The sequence below is a fragment of the Sylvia atricapilla genome, chromosome 19, assembly GCF_009819655.1.
Source record: "Sylvia atricapilla isolate bSylAtr1 chromosome 19, bSylAtr1.pri, whole genome shotgun sequence".
In the NCBI taxonomy this organism is placed as follows: domain Eukaryota; kingdom Metazoa; phylum Chordata; class Aves; order Passeriformes; family Sylviidae; genus Sylvia; species Sylvia atricapilla.
Genome location: NC_089158.1, coordinates 10,986,594 through 11,008,382, shown reverse-complemented (window position 1 = coordinate 11,008,382; position 21,789 = coordinate 10,986,594). Strand labels below are relative to the sequence as shown.

At 51.9% G+C, this 21,789-nt stretch overlaps 1 protein-coding gene across 10 annotated transcripts in view; it reads right to left on the bottom strand.

Annotated features, from left to right (window-relative positions):
• Positions 1-636: 636 nt before the first annotated feature.
• The window catches only part of MVB12B (multivesicular body subunit 12B), a 57,217-nt gene continuing 36,064 nt past the window's right edge, over positions 637-21,789 (bottom strand). For 9 of the 10 annotated variants that reach the window (XM_066333024.1, XM_066333023.1, XM_066333017.1 and 6 more), the window contains 3 exons: positions 14,642-14,697; positions 13,304-13,363; positions 3,712-8,292 (listed from right to left, as the gene is read on the bottom strand). In XM_066333024.1, the coding sequence (XP_066189121.1) occupies positions 8,206-8,292; positions 13,304-13,363; positions 14,642-14,697 (203 nt within the window). In that variant the 3' untranslated portion in view covers positions 3,712-8,205. Of the gene's footprint in view, positions 767-3,711; positions 8,293-13,303; positions 13,364-14,641; positions 14,698-21,789 lie in introns of those variants that run through there. The other variant, XM_066333015.1, reaches the window with a different exon arrangement.

The following is a 21,789-nucleotide window of genomic DNA, read 5'->3' as shown; positions in this document are numbered from 1 at the left end:
CTCTTCAACACTTTGATGAGGTTCAGCCTCACCTCCCCTCCCAACACACATTTGGCAGAGACTGATGGAGACTCACCAGCCTCCCAGGCCTCACCTGCTTCCCCTTTAGGAAGTTTTCTTAATATCCAGTGTGAATTTCCCTTAGTACCATTGAAAACCCCATTTGGATGCTTCTCTCTAGTGGGGGACCTGCAGAGGGCCGTGGCTCCATGGCTGGGGACAGTGTCCCTCCCCAGTGCCCAGAGGCCCCAGCCCAGCAGTGTGGAACCTGTGCAAACCCACCCAAGCCTGGCCAAAGCTCTGTGCTTGAAAACTATTCGTCAAGCTTTTTAAAGTTGAAAATCAGATTTTGTTTCTTTGTCCAATTGACAGTGTTGCTCAATCTGTGAAAAAAAAAAAAAAAAAAAAAAAAAAAAAAAAAGTTTGGGACAAATTAATATCTTTGTTGTTCCACACCAGATTAAATGCTGAATTATAAATTATAAAAACTGTAAAATTTAAGGAAACCAGTGAGCAGACTTACTTGGCACAGGTGTGAGAACTCCCCCAAGAGAAGAGCACAGCCCTCTCCTACCTCTGCCAACAGATAGCTGAGAAACAACCAGTTTACACATTTTTCCAGTGAAAACTGGCATTGCCTTTCCCTCCCCAGGAGGGTACCTGCCCTGCTCTGCAGCTCCTGGGGTTCTGGGCTTCAGGTGAGGACATCTGCTATTTGATTTCAGGTTTCTTCACTCAGAGGAGCCTCCAAGGACCTGCTTTGATCCTGTTGGACAATGCACATTAAATTTGAGCCTTAAAATCTGTAACTGGAGCCAACCTTTTCCAGCAACACTCAGTGGAGCAGATCCCATTTACAGCCCCATTCCCCCACAGGCCCTCGGAGAGATGCCCCGGGTGCCTGGGCTGTGCTGCCTGGGAGCAGAGAACTTCACCCCTCCAGGTCCAGCTCAGGGAGCTGTGGCACAGCACGGTCTCCAACGCATGAGCTGCTGGGAAGATTGGGAAATAAATCCTGGCAGAGCAGCTGGATGAAAACTCGGTTTAATTTAACATTGAACACTCACAAGTCCGACTACAAAGTGGTCTCACTTGGGGCGTTCTTGTAGCTTTTGCTTTAATCGGGTAAAATTCTAGAGGTCAAATTTCACCCTCAGTAGAAGGATGTCACAAGATTTCCAGCATTGCTGGTGGAAAAACCCCGGACTAGAGCCCATTTGCTCGGAGAATCACACCATGGCTCATTTGGGCTTTTTCTCCTCGACGTGTTGCCCATTTTATTAACTTCTGCTTTGCTTTAAGAAGAGGCATCTACCATTTTGCTTCCCTAAAGAAGCTCATGTTATAATTCAAGTGTCAGGACAGATTAAGTTAAATGTGCTGTGTGATTCCCAAAGGAAAACAAACTTCCAAACATCCTCTGTTTGCCTTGTTCCATGTCATGGATTGCATTAGAGCCGAACATGTAATTCTGTCGCCTAATGTGTTAAAGTTGGCAGGAATTTTACTCTCTGTGCAAGGTGAGAAATTACCGAGCTAACAAAACATTTAGTTTCCCCCTCCTTGCGTTCTTTCTTTATGAGATTCTGAATGTGACATTTTCACAAAAAATCCCTACACTTATTTGTGAAAAATGTATATTAAAACCAAAACACATCAAATGGAAAGAAATCACAGATGGTTTTATTCACAAGCAGCAGAATTAATGGCCTTCCCTACTCTTTATAAATATTGGAAGCAGATGAGTTCATTACTATTTCACTCTAATAAAGAAAACCTGCTTGATTTTGACAAGACATCTACTTATCTAGTGTTTCTACTGAATAATAAATCTATTTTCTTTGAAAAACAAAAGTTATCAATAAACAAAAACCTGCCAGGAAAATTTGCCAATCAAAAAAACCTCCAAATATCTTCATTTCTGATAGTGCTGAAATGGAATTTGAGGGATTTTGAAAATGTCACTAATTTTCAGAATAGAAAGTTTTGAAATGTTTACTTTGTGGTTGTCTTAAATTTTTACATCTTTCAACAAAGCAAGCAGAAAAGTGAAAACATCTGAAAAGGCTTTTGAAAAGAAAAGAGTCAGCACAAGCTGGATGAAGCTGTGGGCTCCTTTATCTTCCAGAAATCCGCACACATGGAGTGGAGTTTATGAGGGTTTTTTTAACCCGGCATTCAAACACTTCCCAGTTCACAATCCCGGCTCCATCGCGTTTGCCAGAGCTTCAAAGTGCTGTTGGCAGCTTTTCCTGCACTGGGATAAAACATCTTACCCAGGGGAAGCAAAAGCTGAGTCATTTTTAACCCCAAACAACATTCACTGATGTGGTCATCTTGTTAGTCATGGAAATCCCGTGTTAGCTCTGTTTGTGCTTCTTTCAACACTTATTAACCAAGGAGCGAGGGGGTTTTATTTTAAACTGCAGAAGATGTTTATCCTCCCTAGGGCCATGACAATCAGTTACATGGCTTATCCATCATTCCAGAGAAAGGAAAGGATTTTGAGAAACTCCCCAGGCAAGTTAATTTTTAAAGCTGTAGGAGGCAGAGGAGAAAAGAAAACAAAACACCACCAAAGCCACCGGCACACAAAGCCCAAAAGAACCCTCTGATGACACAGGGACGGTGCCAGCCGCCTCCAGCCCCTGCTCCTGCTGCTCCCCTCAGGCACTGGGAGCATTTCCTTAGGGCAGGAACGGCCACAGGACACCTCTCCAGAGAGAGACGGCTGCTCCCCCGTCTCAAAGCACTAAGCAGAGCAGAAGAAATCATTTTCCTTAGAAAGCCAAGCCCGTGAATGATGGATGTGAGCCAGCTCCAGTCCCAGCCCAGTGCTGGGGGATGAGGGCTCTCCTGGCAGCTCAGCTGCATTCCCAGGCCCCGGCGGTGCTGTGCCACAGGAATGAGCCCGCACCCAGTGGCAGCAGGTGACAGAGATGCTGGCAGGCCCCAGCAGCACAGCCCTGCCCCTGCAGAGCTCCAGCCTGCCCGGGAAGCCACGGGCTGGCATGGGATGGGCCCACTCTGGTTTATGTCCTCCCCACACCACCTCCTCCCCAGGCAGGACATTCAATCAGGTGCTGGTGACAGCTCCCATGGCAGCCACAGGACGCTGCTCCTGAGCTTTCTGTGCAACAAGTGGTACTGCTTTCAAAAGGTTATAAAAACACATGCCCGAAGAGAATGTCGGGAACTTGGGTATTAATCTCCCTTAATTCAAAGAGCACTCAAAATAAGCGAGGCAGAAATACTGTCTGGGGTGAGAAGATGCCAGAGGTCAGCCTGCGCACCACTAGCCTGGGTCAAGTTCAGAAGAATAACAATTTAGCACAAAGAAAAACAATTTTCAGTGCAGTATCAGCCCCCCATTCCCCCCAGCCCTACTGCAGGTGCCTGTCCCCAGGGTGGCCACTGCTGAGCCCAGCTGGGGAGTGCTGCCCTCACCACTGCTGTGCTGATTGCCCCTGCCAGGCTTCAGTCCTGCCCCATAAAACACCTCACTCGGCCTTGTTCGGACTCCGCAGCCCACCTGTAGAGCAAGGCATTTTGGAGACATTTTCCACGGCTTTTTATATCCAATTTCTAAGAAAAAAAGCCCACAAACAGCATGCTCCCTACTGGGGATGGTGTTCTCACCTCTGTAGTTCATCCTCCTGATCCAGGTAGTTGTTTCAATCAGAAAATGAAAACACAAAAGCACACAGAATCATCTGATTAAAACAAGATTCATTTAACAAATTATATTAAGAATACAGACTGAGTTATCACACAATGAAACTTCCCTTTGTAAAATACAGGAGGGTCATCTAAAATAAATATAAAACATAGTAACATTCATAAGATTAATGCACAGTAAAATCACTTTCAGTAACCCAACCATCTTAGAAAACCACTTTGCAACTGCATAAAAGGTTTCTCTCTGCCATTTGTAAGATGACATTTAAATCTCTCGCTGTTAGGAAACAATTTCACAACGAACTACCAGAAGATCCAAAGCGTTTGGTTTCCCTGTGGTGAATGAACCGAGCAGCACCTCACTGAGCTTGTTAGTGAGCAGAGGAGCAGCCTGTCCCCCCGTGTGTCCCACAGCCCGGGGACAAGGCTGGGGTCAGTGACAGCAGCACGCTCGGCTGCCCCGCTGCCGGGGCGTTTCTGCTGGGGGGATTCCTGGCTGTTGGTCAAGGCTCCAAGGCTGAGGTAATTATCTGGATGTAGCGAGGTGTGCCTGCCCTTTGGGAGGAGCAGGAACAGCTCTCCAGGCTCTGGGGCTGCCGTGGGCGAGAGGCCACGGGCACCTCTGGGCAGACAGCCCCAGCGTCACCTGGGGAGCAGAGGGGAGGTGAGGGCCACCGTGGGACCAGCCAGCTCTACCCCGTTTCCCCTCCTCCCAGGAGACTTCAGGGCCCCACAGAAGAGGAGGTGCCAAGGCCCATGAAGGCATGCCCTTGTCACTAGCACCTACCTGGCACGTGCAGTGCCCACGACAGGAATTCTCCAGGCTCGGCAGCACGCGGGGTTCAGTCTGGAGAGCTCAGGACACTGAGGGGGCAGTGGTGAGTGTGAAACCAAACAGGCCCAATGCTACAGACTACCAACAACCTCCCACTGCACAGGAGGCTCCCAGGAAACCTCCAACAAACACCGTGGGGACACGCAGGGACAGTCACAGGAAAAGTCTGACACAGTTAACTCCTATGGAACTACAGATATGAGGTGTTCCCATAAGGGAAGACACCTGCTACAACTATTCACACTTGAATTTTATCACAAAGTTCACACTCTACATCACTTTCTGGACTAACTTCTTGCCTTTCCATGCTCGACACAGCAGACAGCACAGCCTGGCCTGGGTGGCCACGAGTCACCTCAGCACAGGACCAGCTTCTTGCCGTGAGGAATCCAGGAGGCAGCGTCACTATGAATTCACATCAGAAGGTGTATTTTACAGTAAGCAAACCCCTCACTGCTGCTTTTCTGTCTCTGTTGCAGATGTATAATAATTTGCCAAACTAACTTCTCCATCAGCCAAAGATTGAACTACCTAGAGACCAGTTTTATTCTACAGATTCAGGCAAAGTAGCCAAGAACATCTGGTAAAGCTCTGCAAATTCACTTCTGTTGCTTTTCACTGACTCCTCCCCTCCCCTTATGCTTCAGAAGGCTTCTCCACAGCCAGACAACACCCACATCAGACTCCCCTAACATTTATTGCCGGGACAAATTCTTCCACAGTCATCTCCTGGAGAGAGAGGAAGATGCAGAGAGATGCTGGTACTGGCCATGGCACATGCCAGCACGGAGGACTCACTATAAGGATGCAAGGACCAGCCTTGCAATGAGCTGCCATGAGTAAAAAAGTTATGGAACAGCCAATAAACCCTTCCCGTGGAAATGCTGACCTGACAGCCCTGGTCTCAGGGAATTCAGCAGTGCAATAAAAAAAGCTTCCTCTGATCAGTGGACTGAGAAGTTGACACAGGCAACCACCCTGCACTGTGTCTCACTGTGCTTCCAAGCACTGGCTCCAAGCCCTCTCCCTTTTGGAACTGTCTAGTTTTCCAGCCTGTGGTTAGCAGGGCTGAGAGCTCAGCTGGCTCTCAGCAGGTGCAGCTTTTTGTTTGAAACACCATCATTGTGCTTGCCCCACAGGAACTGCATCTGTCCTGTCTGCATTTGAACAGGCTGTCCCCGCAGTGCTGTGGCGCAGGACCACGCCAAGGAGAGCAAACTCATCCCTCAAGGTTCTTTGCAGGTGAATCCTGAAGCAGCTTTGCTGGCCCAGTGTTAGAGGAAGTATACAAATATATCCTGAAGATGTAGATGCCTGTCCCAGCCGTGTGTCCTGTCAGTGTTTCAAGTATCCAGTGTTTCCTGTAGGTCACTGCAGAGCAAGCTGAGCTTGTTATCTCCAAGAAGGCTGAGCAAACCTAGCAGTTGGTATAAATTTTAAAGCACTGATTTTCTCTTACATAAGGGACTCGAAGCTCCGCACCCAGACACACTCAGGGAGTGTGGCACTGAGCTCGGTGGCTCTCAGAACCTGCTCCTTGCTGAGCCCCCACCCAGGCTGCAGAGGCAACCCTCAGGGGAAGAGGAGGCTCGAGGAGGGGCCCTGGCACCTGTCTCTCAGTCTCCCAGGGGCAGGAGAGCCCCTGGAGCTCTGCAGACTGTGCTCCTGTGCTGTGCCCTGTGCTAGTCCTGCACCATGAACAGGGAAGGTCAGCCCTCACCCCAAAGCTACGAGGAACTCACTGCTGCAGATGGCTCCTGCTACCTGTCGTGACCACTGAGCCACAGGAGAAGCTATAAATGGATGTCACAGAAAACTACAGAACAAATTACAAGCAGAAAAATAGAAAGACAAAAGATGGATGAGATGGGCACAGCACTACAGCATAGAGTGGATTTGAACTTGAAGTGAACCTGAGCCGAATGACCAAGCTGCCATGGTATGTTCATTTGTCGATGTCGGCATCATCAATCTGGCCTTTGTGAAGCCTGGCAGTGAGGTCTGGCTTTTCTTTACTGCAGGATAAATAACAACTAAAAATGGTGGTGCAAGCTCCAAGTAAATGAGCACTTCCAAGGGGTCACCCAAGGGCTCCAGAGCTGGTGCACAGCTTCAACTCCTTTGCCCAAAAGCAACATACATGCAACCAAATTGGCCTCTGCTCTCCAACCACATGGCAACTCTACAGAGGCAGCTCCAGAAAATTATTTACCTGACTGGAAGAAGCTGAAGCAAAGATCTGAACTCAGTGTGTCCCAAATGTCACGGTATTTTGTGCTCTTTATCCCAGTAGTACAGTGTGGTGCCTTAAAACCAGAAATGAATCTTTGGATAAGAATCATTTTACTTATGTACAAATAAAAAATATTAGCCAACAGTACAAAAACTGCTGTTAGTTACCACTCTGTGCAACCAGCAAATCAAATCAATCCAAGGGAGTGCAAAGTGGGTCGGGGCACATGAAGGACCCAGGCTGAGAGCAACAACACTGTTACTGTTACCATGGCAATTGCATTTCACTGGGGTCAGGGAATCAGTACTTTACAATACAAAAAACTGTACGTTTTAACTCTTACTCCAAAAACTGCTATTTTGCTGCCATGATGTATCTTTGTTCTACAGCAGAGACTTGAAAGAGCAGCACAGAGTCACATGGGCACTTGTAAATAACTTATTACAGCAACGGACTCCTCCAAGACATGCGTTTGGCTTGGGAGCAAGCCCAGTCAGCGATCACAGGGAGGCAGAGGTCAGGGTTTAACGCATCCCACTCATCCTGTGCCATGTCAGTGTTCAGTGCTTCCCCATGAACGCCCAGGAAACAGGCACATCTCTTGTTTTAGCAGCTAGCGGGGAACATGTTAGAGAAGTGTCTTGATGATGGGCAGGTGATGACATCGCAGTTGTCAGCAGGTCCATAAGCAGCTTGGCCGGGGTCAGTGGGGCACTGCCAGGGTGTCGCTGCCAGCATCCATCCAGAAAGAAACACAGGATGCTCCTTGCCCTAGATCCATATGGACACCCTGTGCAAAGCGAAGATGCTTCACCTCAGGGCCTGTGGTGCACCTCGGGCACCCTGCCCTGCCAGTGCCCAGGGAGAGCCAGGGGCCCTTGTAGGCTGCCCCAGCCTACAGCAAATCCAGTGACCACAGTGGATCTGAGACTGATCCCAGCCACAGCAGAGCTTCTGTGCCCAGACCTTGGCAGAAGGATTGGCATTCTCTGCAGCTGAGTTCTGTGCTGGACTGAGTGCTGCAGGAGCCTGGTGCCGCAAGGTGTGGAGAGCCAGGCAGCCCCAGGGCAGCTCGTGTGGCAGTACCCAGCTGTGCCTTTCACTGCTCCTTTCGGGGTGAAGATTTGTCGATGCTCCGCAAGCTCCCGGCTGTGTTCACAGCTCCGGGCAGTCAGAGTGTCCCGCAGCAGGGTCACCAAGTGGGGATGAGCGAGGGGCTGCGTCGGGCTGCCAGCCCTGTACTCACGTGGAGAGGGGTCTGCAGCAGCGGGGTCGGGGTGGGGGGCAGCTGCCGAAGGGCGGCGGTCCCGCGGGGGAGCGGTGTGTGCAGGGGTGCCGCAGCGCGCGGTGGTGGCGCTGGGCGGGCACGGGGAGCTGCCGGGGAGGTTCGGTGCCCGTGCCCGCGGCCCGTGTCCCGTTCAGTAGTATGCTCGCACACACGCTCGGCCGCCGCGGGCGCTCAGGACGGCGGCAGCGGCGGGCAGCGGGTGGGGCTGGGCGGCAGGCGGGCCGCGGCGCTCTGCTCCGTCCGGAAGCTGTAGTCGTACTGTGGGGCAAAGCAGAGAGAGGGAACCGTGGGGCGCTGAGCCACGCTGCCCGTGCCCGCGGGGGGACGATACAGGAAGCAGAAGAATGAGAGAAAAACTGGGCGTGACAGCAGCTGGCCTAGGCAGGGTCATGCCGGGTGAACCTGCTGGTGCCACCTGAGCCCACATCAGTGACCTCCCCAGGTAGGGTTCAGCCCTCCCCAAAACCGCAGCATTAACACTAACATGACCACACTCATCCTGCCCGTAAATCAGCCAGTCAGAAACATTCCCCCTTGCAGGTTTACACAAGCCACTACCATCAGAATTAACTTTTTTGGTTGGCAAGAAGGTGCCAATGGCTGCACCCACATCCCTGCGCCCCACGGTGTCACCGCAGCCAGGGGCCATCCCCGCAGCCCGGCGCGCACTGTAGCAGTGCCATCTCGCGGCACGCTGTGAGCCGCAGCCTGCAGAGGCCGGGCCAGCGGCGCCTGTCCCGGGGCACGGGGGCCGAAAGGACACCCTGTGTTGGGGCTGCTGGGGCAGGAGCCGCCCGCCACCCCGGCACACACACTGCAAGGGCCCCGTACACGGACTCTGCCACCATGCAGCTCCCGGGCTCGCATTTGTGGCTCCTGGAATGTCACAGAAACATCCCCCTCCGCGCTCCTCACAGCCGGCCTGGGCTACGGGACGTGCTGCCGAGAGGCGGCCGGGGAACCCCAAACCACGCCGGTGCCTGGCCCGGGGCTGTGCCAGCTGTACAGGGCTGTGCCAGCTGTACCAGGGCCGTGCCAGCTGTACAGGGCTGTGCCAGCTGTACCAGGGCCATGCCAGCTGTACCAGGGCCGTGCCAGCTGTACCAGCGCCGCGCCACTTCACCCAGCGCCGCTCTTGGTGCCGCCAGGGAGGACCCCGGCGCCACGCCGAGCCGCCACAGCCCCGCGGCAGCCGAGCGCACGGGCGGCCCCGGCCACGGCGAGGCGCCCAGTGACCGGCAGGGGGCGCCGCGGCTTCGTGACGGCGGCGGGGACCGGGACCCCGGGCTGGAGCGGGACTGCACCGGGGTGTACTGGGACTGCACCGGGGGTGTACCCCGGGATGGGGACCCCGGGCTGGAGCGGGACTGCACCGGGGTGTACTGGGGATGTACCGGGACTGCACCGGGGTGTACTGGGACTGCACCGGGGGTGTACCCCGGGATGGGGACCCCGGGCTGGAGCGGGACTGCACCGGGGTGTACTGGGACTGCACCGAGGTGTACCGGGACTGCACCGGGGTGTACCAGGGATGTACCGGGACTGCACCGGGGGTGTACCGGGGATGTACCGGGACTGCACCGGGGTGTACCCCGGGATGGGGACCCCGGGCTGGAGCGGGACTGCACCGGGGTGTACCGGGACTGCACCGGGGTGTACCAGGGATGTACCGGGACTGCACCGGGGGTGTACCGGGACTGCACCGGGGTGTACCCCGGGATGGGGACCCCGGGCTGGAGCGGGACTGCACCGGGGTGTACCGGGGATGCACCGGGGTGTACCGGGGCGTACCGGGGTGTACCGGGACTGCACCGGGGGTGTACCCCGGGATGGGGACCCCGGGCTGGAGAGGGACTGGACCCGGGGTGTACCGGGGATGTACCGGGACTGGACCCGGGGATGGGGACCCCGGGCTGGAGAGGGACTGGACTCAGGATGTAACCGAGGATGTACCGGGACTGGACTCGGGGATGTACCGGGACTGGACCCAGGGATGTACCCGGGGGTGTAGCCGGGGGTGTACCCGGGGATGTACCCAGACTATGCTGGGCTGTACCGGCCTATTACCAGAGCTATGGCTGTACCGGGGCTGTGCCCAGACTATGCTGGGCTGTACCGGGCTGTTCCTGGAGCTATGGCTGTACCGGGCTGTACCGGGCTGTTACTGGAGCTATGGCTGTACCGGGCTGTACTGGGCTGTTACCGGAGCTATGGCTGTACCGGGCTGTACCGGGCTGTTACTGGAGCTATGGCTGTACCGGGCTGTACCGGGCTGTTACCGGAGCTATGGCTGTACCGGGCTGTACCGGGGCTGTACCGGGCTGTACTGGGGCTGTACCCGGGCTGTTACCGGAGCTATGGCTGTACCGGGCTGTACCGGGCTGTTACCGGAGCTATGGCTGTACCGGGCTGTTACCGGGGCTGTACTGGGGCTGTACCGGGCTCTTACCGGAGCTATGGCTGTACCGGGCTGTTACCGGAGCTATGGCTGTACCGGAGCTATGGCTGTACTGGGCTGTTACAGGGGCTGTACCGGGCTGTACCGGAGCTATGGCTGAACTGGGCTGTACTGGGCTGTTACCGGAGCTATGGCTGTACCGGGCTGTTACCGGGGCTGTACCGGGCTCTTACCGGAGCTCTGGCTGAACCAGTCTGTACCAGAGCCTGTGCCCAGGCTGTGCCAGGCCTTTACTCCCCCATGGCTGCACCTCCCTGTCGCGATGCCGCAGCCGCCAGCACGCAATAGGCCTCATTTTTCAACACCCAAACGCATAAAGATGTCAGCTCAAACTGTTTACTAATTAACACTTAAAAAGACACAAATTAGATATGCGTGGCTAAGAGCAATTATAATCAAGACGAATCTCTCCAGTCATTGGGGAACTGAGGAAACTCCTAATTGCTGGAACCAATGTTTTAAAATCTGAAATCATGCCAGTTAGCAAATATGTTCATTTAAAGAACATTTCATGTGACTGCACTCAGGAGAATTGACTACAAACATGCAAACAAGGAAAAATATTTCTCTGTAAAATTAAAATTTTAAGCTCTTCTAGATTTACAACTTCTTCATTAAATGTATTTGCGAAGAGTAGCCCATGAAAACTTGTAGCAGTTCAGTGGTTAAATGAACTGCCTTCCTTATCCGTTTAAAAGGAATGATGAATAGTGGATGCTCCCTTTACTAATTAGACTATCTCTAGACTTTTTACACCACACCAAGCACAAATGAAGACAGGGTGCACCCTGCCAGCAGCCAGACCACTGCCCTTGCTGCCACAGCATCTGCCACAGAGCTCTGAGCAGTGACAGTGCCACCCCCTTTGCTATCACCTGCACCTGCCCAGTGCCCACTCAGTGACTCTACCCCACCCAGGACAGGCAGGGCTAGCAAGGACTAACCCCCAGAGCTCTGCTGGGAGTCCTGGCAGCAGCACTGTCAGTCCTACACTCTCTCCTCTGTCCTACTTCCACCAAATCAGCCATGAAGTGATGGCAGGTGCAGCTTACACCTGCACTTCACACCTCTTCACAGCCCAGCTCTCTGTGCACTGCCCTGGGCACAGCTGTGCCATCCTGGGGCAACAACAGCAGCTCAGGGGCAGTCCAGGATCTGCACCTATTTCCATCATTTTCCTGACAGGGTAGAGTCCTGACATTCAGCTGCCTGCAGCTTGGAGGATGGGTGCATACATCTGCCAATGTGGTGACAGAGAACAGTAATTCTTGGAATTCTCTGGGAGTATTTTTTGCAAGGCATCTTGCTCCAGGGAGAATGTTCTGGCTGCTTTGGATATCCAGAAGATTTGCTGTAATGGTGCTATTGCTTGCAAGGGAAATAAAGCCATGCCGAAATTCACAATATTTATATGTGTAGCTCTCTATGTGCAGACAAGATGCTTCATCAAGGAATATGGGCTGCATAATCATACTTTTCATTATGCTGGAATGCACACAGCCTGCTACAGAGCAGGAGCTGTGGGAGAGCAGGCAGGTATTGGCCTCTCCTCCCTGGCCCACACAAATGATTCCAGGGCTGCTGTCCGCACACTCCTCAGCCCTGTGAGGGCACACACAGGGCTGTGCAGCCCACCCCTCTCCAGGCAGCCCCTGAGATGCCAGACCTCTCCCACACCAGGCAACACACAGACATGATGCAGAGGCAAACGCAGCACCACGTGGATCCCCCTTTGGCCAAAGGGGCCCTCTGCTCCCTGGCCAGCTCAGGGCGAAGTGGGAAAGCAGACAGGCACACGGAAGGGCCACCAGCCCCAGGCACCCCTGCTCCCAGGGTCCCCCCTGACAGACACAGGCAGTCCCAAACAGAGACATGCCATGTGTGCCACGTGGCAGACTGCAGCGCCTGAGGCAGTGGGTGCATCTGCCAGCCATTGTCCCTGTCAGGGACAGCATCTTCAGAGCCACTACTGTGGCCACTGCTGTCCCATGGGGGGCCTGCAAAAACCCTGGCAACTGGGCCTGACCATCCTTGTACTCAGACAAAACTTCCAGGCAGAAGAGGGTGGATTTAGGCAACTGGACTCAACTGGAATATAAAGGTGGAGACGCCTGAAGGAATCTGGCAGCTTTGTGATGTCATTTTCTTGCTCTCTCCCTTGACCCCAGTTAGATGGCATGGGAGGAGGCCTTTAGTGACCAGTGGTGCCTGAAGAAGCATGTGCTGCTGAGACAAGTTTCTCCCTAGTGTGAGAGTTTAGGCGTGAAGCGACCTTTGCAGAGCAGACAGCTCCCTGGCACTGTGCCGTGTACACATGCATGGGCCAGAACACTCCCTCACAACCACCCTGGGTTTGGTGGCTGCCTCCTCCCTGTGCTCCTCAGACGTTCACTCCCACTGAAATTCCGCCCAGTTCTCCCAGCAACGACTTCCCAGCATCAGCAAATTAAAAACTGATAAGGTGTTTACCTGACACTGCTGAGTCAAGTCCATTTGCCTCCCTGACATGCAAGAGGGACCTAGGAGTGTCCTGCCTGTACCACCTATTGTTAATACACGAGAAAGGCTAACCAAGACACACATCTGGAAATAAACAGAAAGCCCCACACTTTGCCATTAAATTCACCAGCTGAAGGGTCTTCACTCATCACAGATCATAGAGGACACCCCTGACCCCGGGCTTACTGCTCGACTTTATCCATGTTCTGTGACTCGGGAGAGACAAGGAAAGTATTTTCCATGAGGGAAGGGTTCTTAAAAAGAAGCGAACACAGCCCTCGTGATTTGCTCAGTGCCCGGCCGGCTGCTTACCTCCTTTTCAATTTCTGCAAGGGTTTTGATTGTGATACCCAAGAGATCAACCGGCTGCATCTGGCAAGAAAGAAACAAAAATGTCAAATCCAGGGTCAGGGAGAGGGCGTGTGTTTGTTTGTTCGCTGGTTTGCTGTGTTTGAGGTCAGCAAACACTCCATCACCAGAGATGCAGGGGACCATCTGTGAGCAGAGGCACGATGCTGTTCCCGACTCCAGCAGGGAGCCCAGCAGCAGCCGGTGGGCTGCGGCTCCTGGCACTGCTCTCCCTGGGCACCACAGCTGCCACTCACCCCGGTGCTGCTCTGCTGGGGACAGCTGCCACCTCCCGGGCCCGACGGAGCTGTGCGGGTGTGAGCAGCACCAGCTGCGGAGCCCTGACCGAACTGACCATAGGGTGGCAATGGTGTCTAAAGGATCCGCGGGGAGGATCAGCACCACCCCACCTCTCTGCATTTGTCCTCGCAGCAGGGCCTTCAGCTTTCTGGGAATAACGGCCCATAAACAACCCTCTCCGAAAGGAAGGGATGTGAAAAATCCCTGTCAGCAGGAAGAGGAAAGCACAAAGCTGGAGCACTACTGAAAAATCAGACACAGCTGATGGCGCAGTGTTCGCCTTAACAGCTTCCTGTAAATTGATTTTTAAAAAGATGCTGCTTTAGGATCAGATGGATTCGGGAACTGGGAGTGGGATGCTGAATCTTTGAGCTCTGGATGGTCACCTTGAACAAGGACTGGCCCAGTGACACCCAGAGGTCGCTCAGAGCCAGTGGCAGTGTTAGTTGGTGTGAAGCAGTGCGCTGTGCTGTGGTCCCACGGTGCCCGGTGTGCAGCAGGCACCACCAGTGCCCTCTCCAGCTCACCTGCAGCCAGGCAGGAGCCTGCTGGCAGCTGATGGCACTGAGTCACTGTCATTACCACTGCCCTGAACTTCTGGAGTGACAACACAACAGGAAGCAGTGAAGCTGTTGGCACTGTGCCATCCTCACAGCAGGTAAGTCCAGGAGAACTCCACATCTGCAGCTTTCCTTACAATCAATGCTAAGAAATTAGAAATGCTTTCCGCACCAGGGAGTCCCATTGCCATTCCTATTTTTGACGGTAATAAACCTTGAAATCCCAGGACAATTCAGTTTTAGAGGCAATCTGGCAAAAGCCTTTCCCACCTAATGGGCAGCTATTGTGACATGCAGCCTCTGCCCATCTCAAGCACCGGGTATGTGTTTGGCCCCACAACAGAACAGCTCCCAGAAGCAGGTAATTTGTCTTGATGTTTTGTGATCAGTGTCCATGAAACGATGAATTTCAGACACTTGGAGAACAACAACGGCAACTCACCCCTTCAGGAGCACAGGCAAACTTCTCCGAAATCATAAAAGGCACTCCATCCATTGCTGAAAGGGACAAGACATCACATGTGACATTTCCAGCTGGCTTCTGACATGCAACTTCACACATTCCCAGTGACAGATCAAGTATTCACAGCACTGACACATGACTGATTGCTCCCAAACGTTACTGCCAGCCTTTTCCTCCCTCTAAACTGCCAGTGGTTTCTTTCCACTTAACACATGGGTCAGTCCCTATCAAACCAGGAATCCAACGACTTCTGCTTGCTCTATCCATATATAATTTCATGGCCTCAATTTTGCATGTTCCAATTTTGTGCAGCTGGCAAAGCAGGGCAGTATTTGAAATTGGAAGGAGGACACACTTGTATTTACCAGCTCCTCACCAAACCAGTTCAGCACACTCAGTGGTGTCTGAGGGACAGAACAAGGACCAGCTGGTCCAGGGGACTTGTGGCCCCCAGAGCAGTCAGCAGCAGCCCCGGTGTGGCAGGCAGTAAGTGCCACCCCCTGGGCAGGATGATGACAAACACCTGGGGCCACCACCCTCCCTGGCCTGGCTGCTGAGTGCAAACTCAACAGTGAGCAGGGGTGCTCTAACACTTGCAAACCACACCTGGAATATGTAAACCAGTGGAATATGAAGACAGACATGAGGACTTGACACCACATGGCACAGCTTTTTCTGTAGCATAACCTTAATGGTACTCAGAGCACTGTTTGCCTTTATACCATCTTGTATATTCACCCTAGTGCAACGATGTTCAGTGTTTGTGTCTTGCTATCACCATGTCACAGGAAGCCTCCCACAAGACGTGCTAGTACAAGGGAGAGACTTATTTTTAAAACATGTAACTCAGCAATTTGCACACAAGACTGAAAAGGGCATGTTTCTAAGGCAGCACACACTGCAGATACATCCCCTTTATTGCACTTACACCTTTAACATCTGAAGTCTTTAAATTTCAACTCTGAAAGAAATAAAAACTTCAAATTAGAGCAAAGTGATCCTCAAGTAGGGTTTTCTTTCAGAAAGCATCTGAGCACACAAACCCAGTGCTCCTCTGTCTGCTGTTTCTAACTTCTACAGCGCCACTGAGTTACCATGTTACTGATTAAACCAGGGTCATTTAAGAATACTCAGCCTTTTACATTTGCCTCATCTATTTCAGATTTAAAAAGCGCCTCCACGGCAGTAATTTTGTTATCAAAGGTGCTGTGTGGCAGCCACAGCACGGAGGGAAACAAAAGGAAACAGATGAAAAGCAGCATCACCAAATCCAGGAAGTTTTAAACCTGAAAGACCATCTGCACTTGTTATCCGACAGAAACCCTCTTTGATCAGCCCCACGCCAGCGTTTGTAGAGCAATCCAAAGGCTGAGGCGGGCTGAGTGTGCCCAGAGCCCCCCGAGCCTCGGCCCACCCCACCAGAGCTGCAGAGCAAAGCAGCAGATAAAAGCGGGGTGAGCCAAAGGCTCCGCAGCGCAATTAGCACTCTCCTAAACAAACGAGCTTCAACAGAGCTGTAATTAAGCAGGCCTGTAATTAAGTATATGCCCTTTATCATAACGATCATGCTTAAAAATGGCATGATGCATGGAAGTGTGTTATTAAGGCTGCACTCCCCGGGCGCGGGCGCGTGTGCGGAGCCGCCGTGTCAGGCCCGTCACCAGCCTGCTGCTAAAATGCATTAAAGGCAGAAAGCAGCAAACAAGGTGCTCATTCAGCGTCTCCTCTCACAGCCAGGCACCGCTGTCACCAGGGTTTAAACACCAACCATTCTGGAAACTTCACAGGAAGGAAAGCCTGGGCGGCCGCTGCCTGCCCCAGTGCCAGGAGCGCAGCAGCCCTCACCCCTTCACTTCGTGGGCTCCAGGAGCCCTTTGGCCACCCAAGGGGCTGCAGGCAGGGGGACCCCCAAGACAAGCAGCACTCGCCCCTTGTATCTGCTCCCGGGCTGAGGAAATGCGCTGAAGGAGGCAGCTGCTCTGGGGGGAAGGACCCTTCTGTGCCCCCACATCACCTGTGGGGTGCCCCTCTCACAGGAGGAGACTGCTGCTGCTGCCCAAAACGGGTTTTCTCACATTCACAAGGGCTTCAAGGGTCAAGCCCTCTACTGCCACAGAAGCTCATGGAGGCTCACAACAATCTCCAGGGCCAGGCAACTCCAGCAAGAGCAGGAAAGAGCTGCCATGGCTATGCAGGAGCCTGACTGGTGGTCCAGCACTGGGGCGTCCAGCACAAGGGACTGGGCATGAGGACCATTGCTTCCACTGCACACTGTGAGGCAGCACACAACTGCTGTTCACACGAGCAGCTCATTTAATAATAAAATGAAATTAAACCAGAAGTCTTGGAGGGCATTTTAATTCCATGTCCCTTGTTTCGATGTTCTGTAAATAAACATCAGCTCTTCTCCCTTAAAATGGAACAAAATAAAATCACATTTCAAAAGAAAAACTGTTCGTGATGGTTGTTTGCTGCCTCCCAGGATCAGCTCCTTTCTGAGGGTCACAGCTAATTAACTCAGGCATTGCAATTAGTTAAGAGTCCAAAGGAGGCAGCAGCCAAAACCAACCTGGCAAAGGCCAGCCCGGAAGGCCAGTGCTCCCAGGAACCCCTGAGAGCAGGCAGGAAGGGGCTGGATGGATGGATGGATGGATGGATGGATGGATGGATGGATGGATGGATGGATGGATGGATGGATGCCTTGGTGAGGTGGAGCAGACGTGCCCCTTCCTCGGTGCAGGACCACCAGGACACACAGCCAGCTTCTGCCTGGTGGCTACTTTGCCCCTGTAATTTACCAAGCCTTGCTCTCAGGCTCTAGTGGGGCTGACACCAAAGCATGCTCTATAATTCAACTTGCTAGCTCGCTTAGAAATCCTCTCTTTAATCTGTAAAAGTATTGTCACCCTTCTCTAAGCACACGAGAGATGCTGCCTTCTGTGCTGCAGACTCCAACTAAATCTCAGTTGTCAAATTAGTAATTCATCTTTCTTGAATAACTATATTTTTAGCCAAGCTACCAGATTTAAATAATCAGACCTGCCAATGCTACCCTAATTTAAACATGCTGACGAACTTTCACAGGCAGCATCAGCTAACATAATGAGTTTCTGGATGACAAAGAACTTCAGACGGTAGTTCTCTACACTACCCAGCGTAATAAGCACTTGTTCTTTTCTACAATGTGCACATAAAAGAGAAATCTAAATAATAGTTGCTGTAATTATCTTGAAAAATATGTGGTGATTAATGGTGATTATGAAAATCTGTATAATTGTTCGCTAAAGCTCCAAAGATCAGATGCTCTCTTGAAGCAACCATCAGTGAGGAGCTTGGAAACACAAAAGCTTCCAAGCTGCTGTCCCCTAGAAGCATGTGAGGGTGGGATCACCCGTGTGCCAGCTCAGCCTTCACCCTCCCGTGACCTCTGCCAGAGGTTCCAGGGTGCCCACGGCGTGACACACGTGTCACTGTGGCTGAAAACACCAAGTTCAACCTGTTATTTATGCAAATAATTAATTACTCTTGTATCCAACTCACAGTTTGTCATGACACATTAATGACTTGATAGACTTCTATGAACTAGTGAGCACAGGACAGCAGAGCGCTTTTATCGTCATTTAATTTAAAAACGATCCTGTGTGAAATTATCTAGTTGTGAGTGATGGAAGCATAAAGAACAGACTCAGCAAAGCTTCTTTTGGATCATTGCTTTATTAATGGTAACGTCAGGGAAATGAAAAATGCTAACATTGTCATATTTAACTCCTGGGTACAGATGAATCGCTGCCTCAGAGCCTGGCGGGCTCCGTTTGCACACTGCAGTGAGTGCTAATTCCTCACAGCAGACTGGGGATACACAGCCACCGAGGACTTCACACACCTCAACTCCCAAGGACCCAACAGCTGTTTCTGCACTAAACTCTCACCGTAAGCTTTTACAGCTTTGCATTTCTTTACTGCTGGTTTTGCATAGCCTTTTACGCTTGAATTTTCAATTTCTGATATTGAAAATATTCAAATAAATAAATCCCTTGCAAAACATTTTCCTGCATGACTGAAAATGAAGAATGGGGCACAGGGAGAGGTGCAGGGCTCAGCTCTGCTTACCCAAGGCACGAGCTCAGGAGAGCCCAGAGCACTTCATGCAGCTCTGGGGTGGCTGCAGGGCAGCTCCTGTGGCTCTGGGCAGCAGCAGCTGTCCCCAGGCTGTCGTGGCGCAGCAGGGAATTCCACAGCCAGCTGGGAATGCCCAGCCCTGTGCCCCGTGCCCAGGCAGCAGCACCAAACCACCCAATGCTGGTGCAGGCAGTGGGGGAGCAGGGGCCTCCTGGGCTGGGGAAGGAACCTCTGCTCTGGGAAAGGTTTACAGCTTTCCTGTTCATCTTGAAATGACTTTGATTAAAAAAACAGACCTGGACTAAATTTTCATTTTTGCTAATTTGATTGTCAGCCTTGATTTTCTCTGTTTCCTGCATAGCTCATGACATGGCACAATTAGTTCTTTACTGCTAAGATCAAGCCACAAAAACACTTGAAAAAATACCCCTGGATTTGATTATTTTCTTTTTTAAATAAAGTGAAGGTTAAGTACTGCATGGTGACGCCTAAGGAGCACCTCAGCACTGTGACTCCATCAGCACCAGAGAATATGGAGAAACTTCAAACAGGCTCTTCAAATTGCAAGTGTTTAGGAGCTCTTGATTTTATTATTTTTTAATAAAATGTCCCCTTTGAAGTCTCTGCACCACACTAAACTTCAAAGATCACACCTTAGCATGTGCTGTTTCCAAGCCACAAGCCTTAATTAATTAGAGCAGAGCAGATACAAACCAGGGCACTCTTGTGGGGCTGAGGCAGAGCTGGGACCAGAGTGATGGGGAGGCAGAGGCAAAGGCACAGGCACAGGGACAGGGACAGGGACAGGGACAGGGACAGGCAAAGGCAAAGGCAAAGGCAAAGGCAAAGGCAAAGGCAAAGGCAAAGGCAAAGGCAAAGGCAAAGGCAAAGGCAAAGGCAAAGGCAGGTACTCCTCCAGCATCCACTGATGGCTGCGTGCTGAAGAGAAACCCAGACACTTTTCCATTGCCCTCAGCTCTGGCTGTAATGACAGACTCCTTGGAAGTCATTAAACATGTAATGTCTGTCTGCCCTGGCCGGGCAGCGCAGGCTGCAGCAGCAGTTGCAAAAAGCATCTCAGGCAGCCCCACAATGGCCGCAGTGTTCCCTGGCCCACAGCTGTAAATTCCTGCTGCCTGATGAGAGAAACATCCACACGGCTTCCAGTGCTTCAGGGTAGGAGCAGGGGGGATTAAATCCACACGCTGCATATTGTTACAGTGTCTGGCCCCGGAAGCTTTTTCCTTAGCTGAGCCACCTATGGTGTGAGGTGGGATTTGTAGCCACCAGGACAGTCCTAAGCTCCCTAGCCTCTCTGGACAGCAGCCAGGTCACTGGCCAGGGGCAGATGCTCACACTTGTGAGGATGCTGTGATCCTGCCCAGCAGCACCCCACACCCTCCAGCAGTGCACTGAGTGACCAACATCTGTCCCACAGCACTCCCAGGGGAGACAACAGCACACGGTCCTCTCTTTACATGGTTTTGGTTTAAGGGACTCAGGTTATTTTTAACACACAGCAGCTTTGTGTTTCCAATAAAAGCAGGAGAAAGAAGCTAGATCAGCTGCCCTGACAACACTGTGCTCTCCATTCCGTAAGCCTGCCTGCCCGTTAGTGGGAAGAAATTCATCAGCAGCCTGGCTAGGAAGGATGTGGGGATCCTCATCCTCTGCCCTGGAGTTCAGTGATGCACAGAACACGCTCCCACCATCCCACGGAGCATTCCCCCAGCCAGAAGAGGCTCAGCACAGACCCAAAGCTAGGGCCCTCAGTGCTGGAGAGGATGGCACAGGGGCACAGGCACGCAGCACTGCCTGGCTGCAGGGGAAGGTCCCCGGCACCGAGGGCTGGGGGCTGAAAGCCAGGGGAGGTGTCCTCCTCCTGCCACAGCCCTGCCCAGCCAAAAGCTCCTCTGCAGGAGGGGATCCACTGCGCCACGCAGGATCCAGATCCTATAATGAGATTTAATTTTTAAGTGCTCAAAATCATTTCAGGAGCCACATATTTCTATCAGGTAAATTTCATTTGCATATGCAAATGATATCTAAATACACTGCACCATTAATATGATCAGTAATTACATAATAATAGTCACCAATCTCCACACACATCAAACTTACAGTTTTGTAGCTATTAAGGAAACTGTGCTTTGTAATTAAGATAATCCTCATTTCCAGATGCTAATTAACTATATAATAATTAGCTTCTTTTGCTAATGCAAATTAAGTATTTTCATCCTTATTGGTAAAAGAGTTGCTTATCACTTAAAAAAGAGACAACCTAGAAATAATCCCTCCTCCTCCCTAAAGGTGAAAAGGTAACTCCATTTTTATCAGCCTCATTTGTGAAGGTAAATTAGCCCCGATTAATCAAGCCACAGACTAATGTGCCCATCTTGTGGCACGGCCAGTGCCTGGCATGGCCCTCCAGCCCTGGGAGGACCAGGACTGCTGGTGCTGGCCCTGCAGAGCTCCCTGCCCCAGCGCAGTGGGGACAGCCACAGCCCACCCAGGGACACTCAGTGCCACCCAGGCAGGTGGAGGAGCACTGGAGCCAGCCCAGCACGTGGCTGGTGCCACCCAGCCCTGGGGTGGTGGGCACTGGTGGCAGGTGTGGGTGGCAGCGGTGCCAGCCTGCCATGGCAGGGCTCGGCCCTGGCGCAGTGCATTCATCATCTGCTAAACCAATCCACCCACTCTGCACCACCATTTGTCATTAATTATGCTAATCAGCACACCATTACTCTCCGATGACACCACGGCACTTATTAGCCAGTTATGGTTTTTCAAAATCACAGCTCATTGTGTATGTGAGTGCTGCGCCTGCATTAGCCTACAGGGAAGAAATGTCCAATTATGAAAAGAAGAAATTTGCTATTATCTCCCTCTAACAAACCAATTTAGTAATTATAAAAGTCTCTGAACTCAGAAGGATTTGTTAAGAAGAGCTGAGTGATGAAACCAGAGAATTTTCTTTGCAATAACTTTCTGAGTTGGAATTGAAGTGA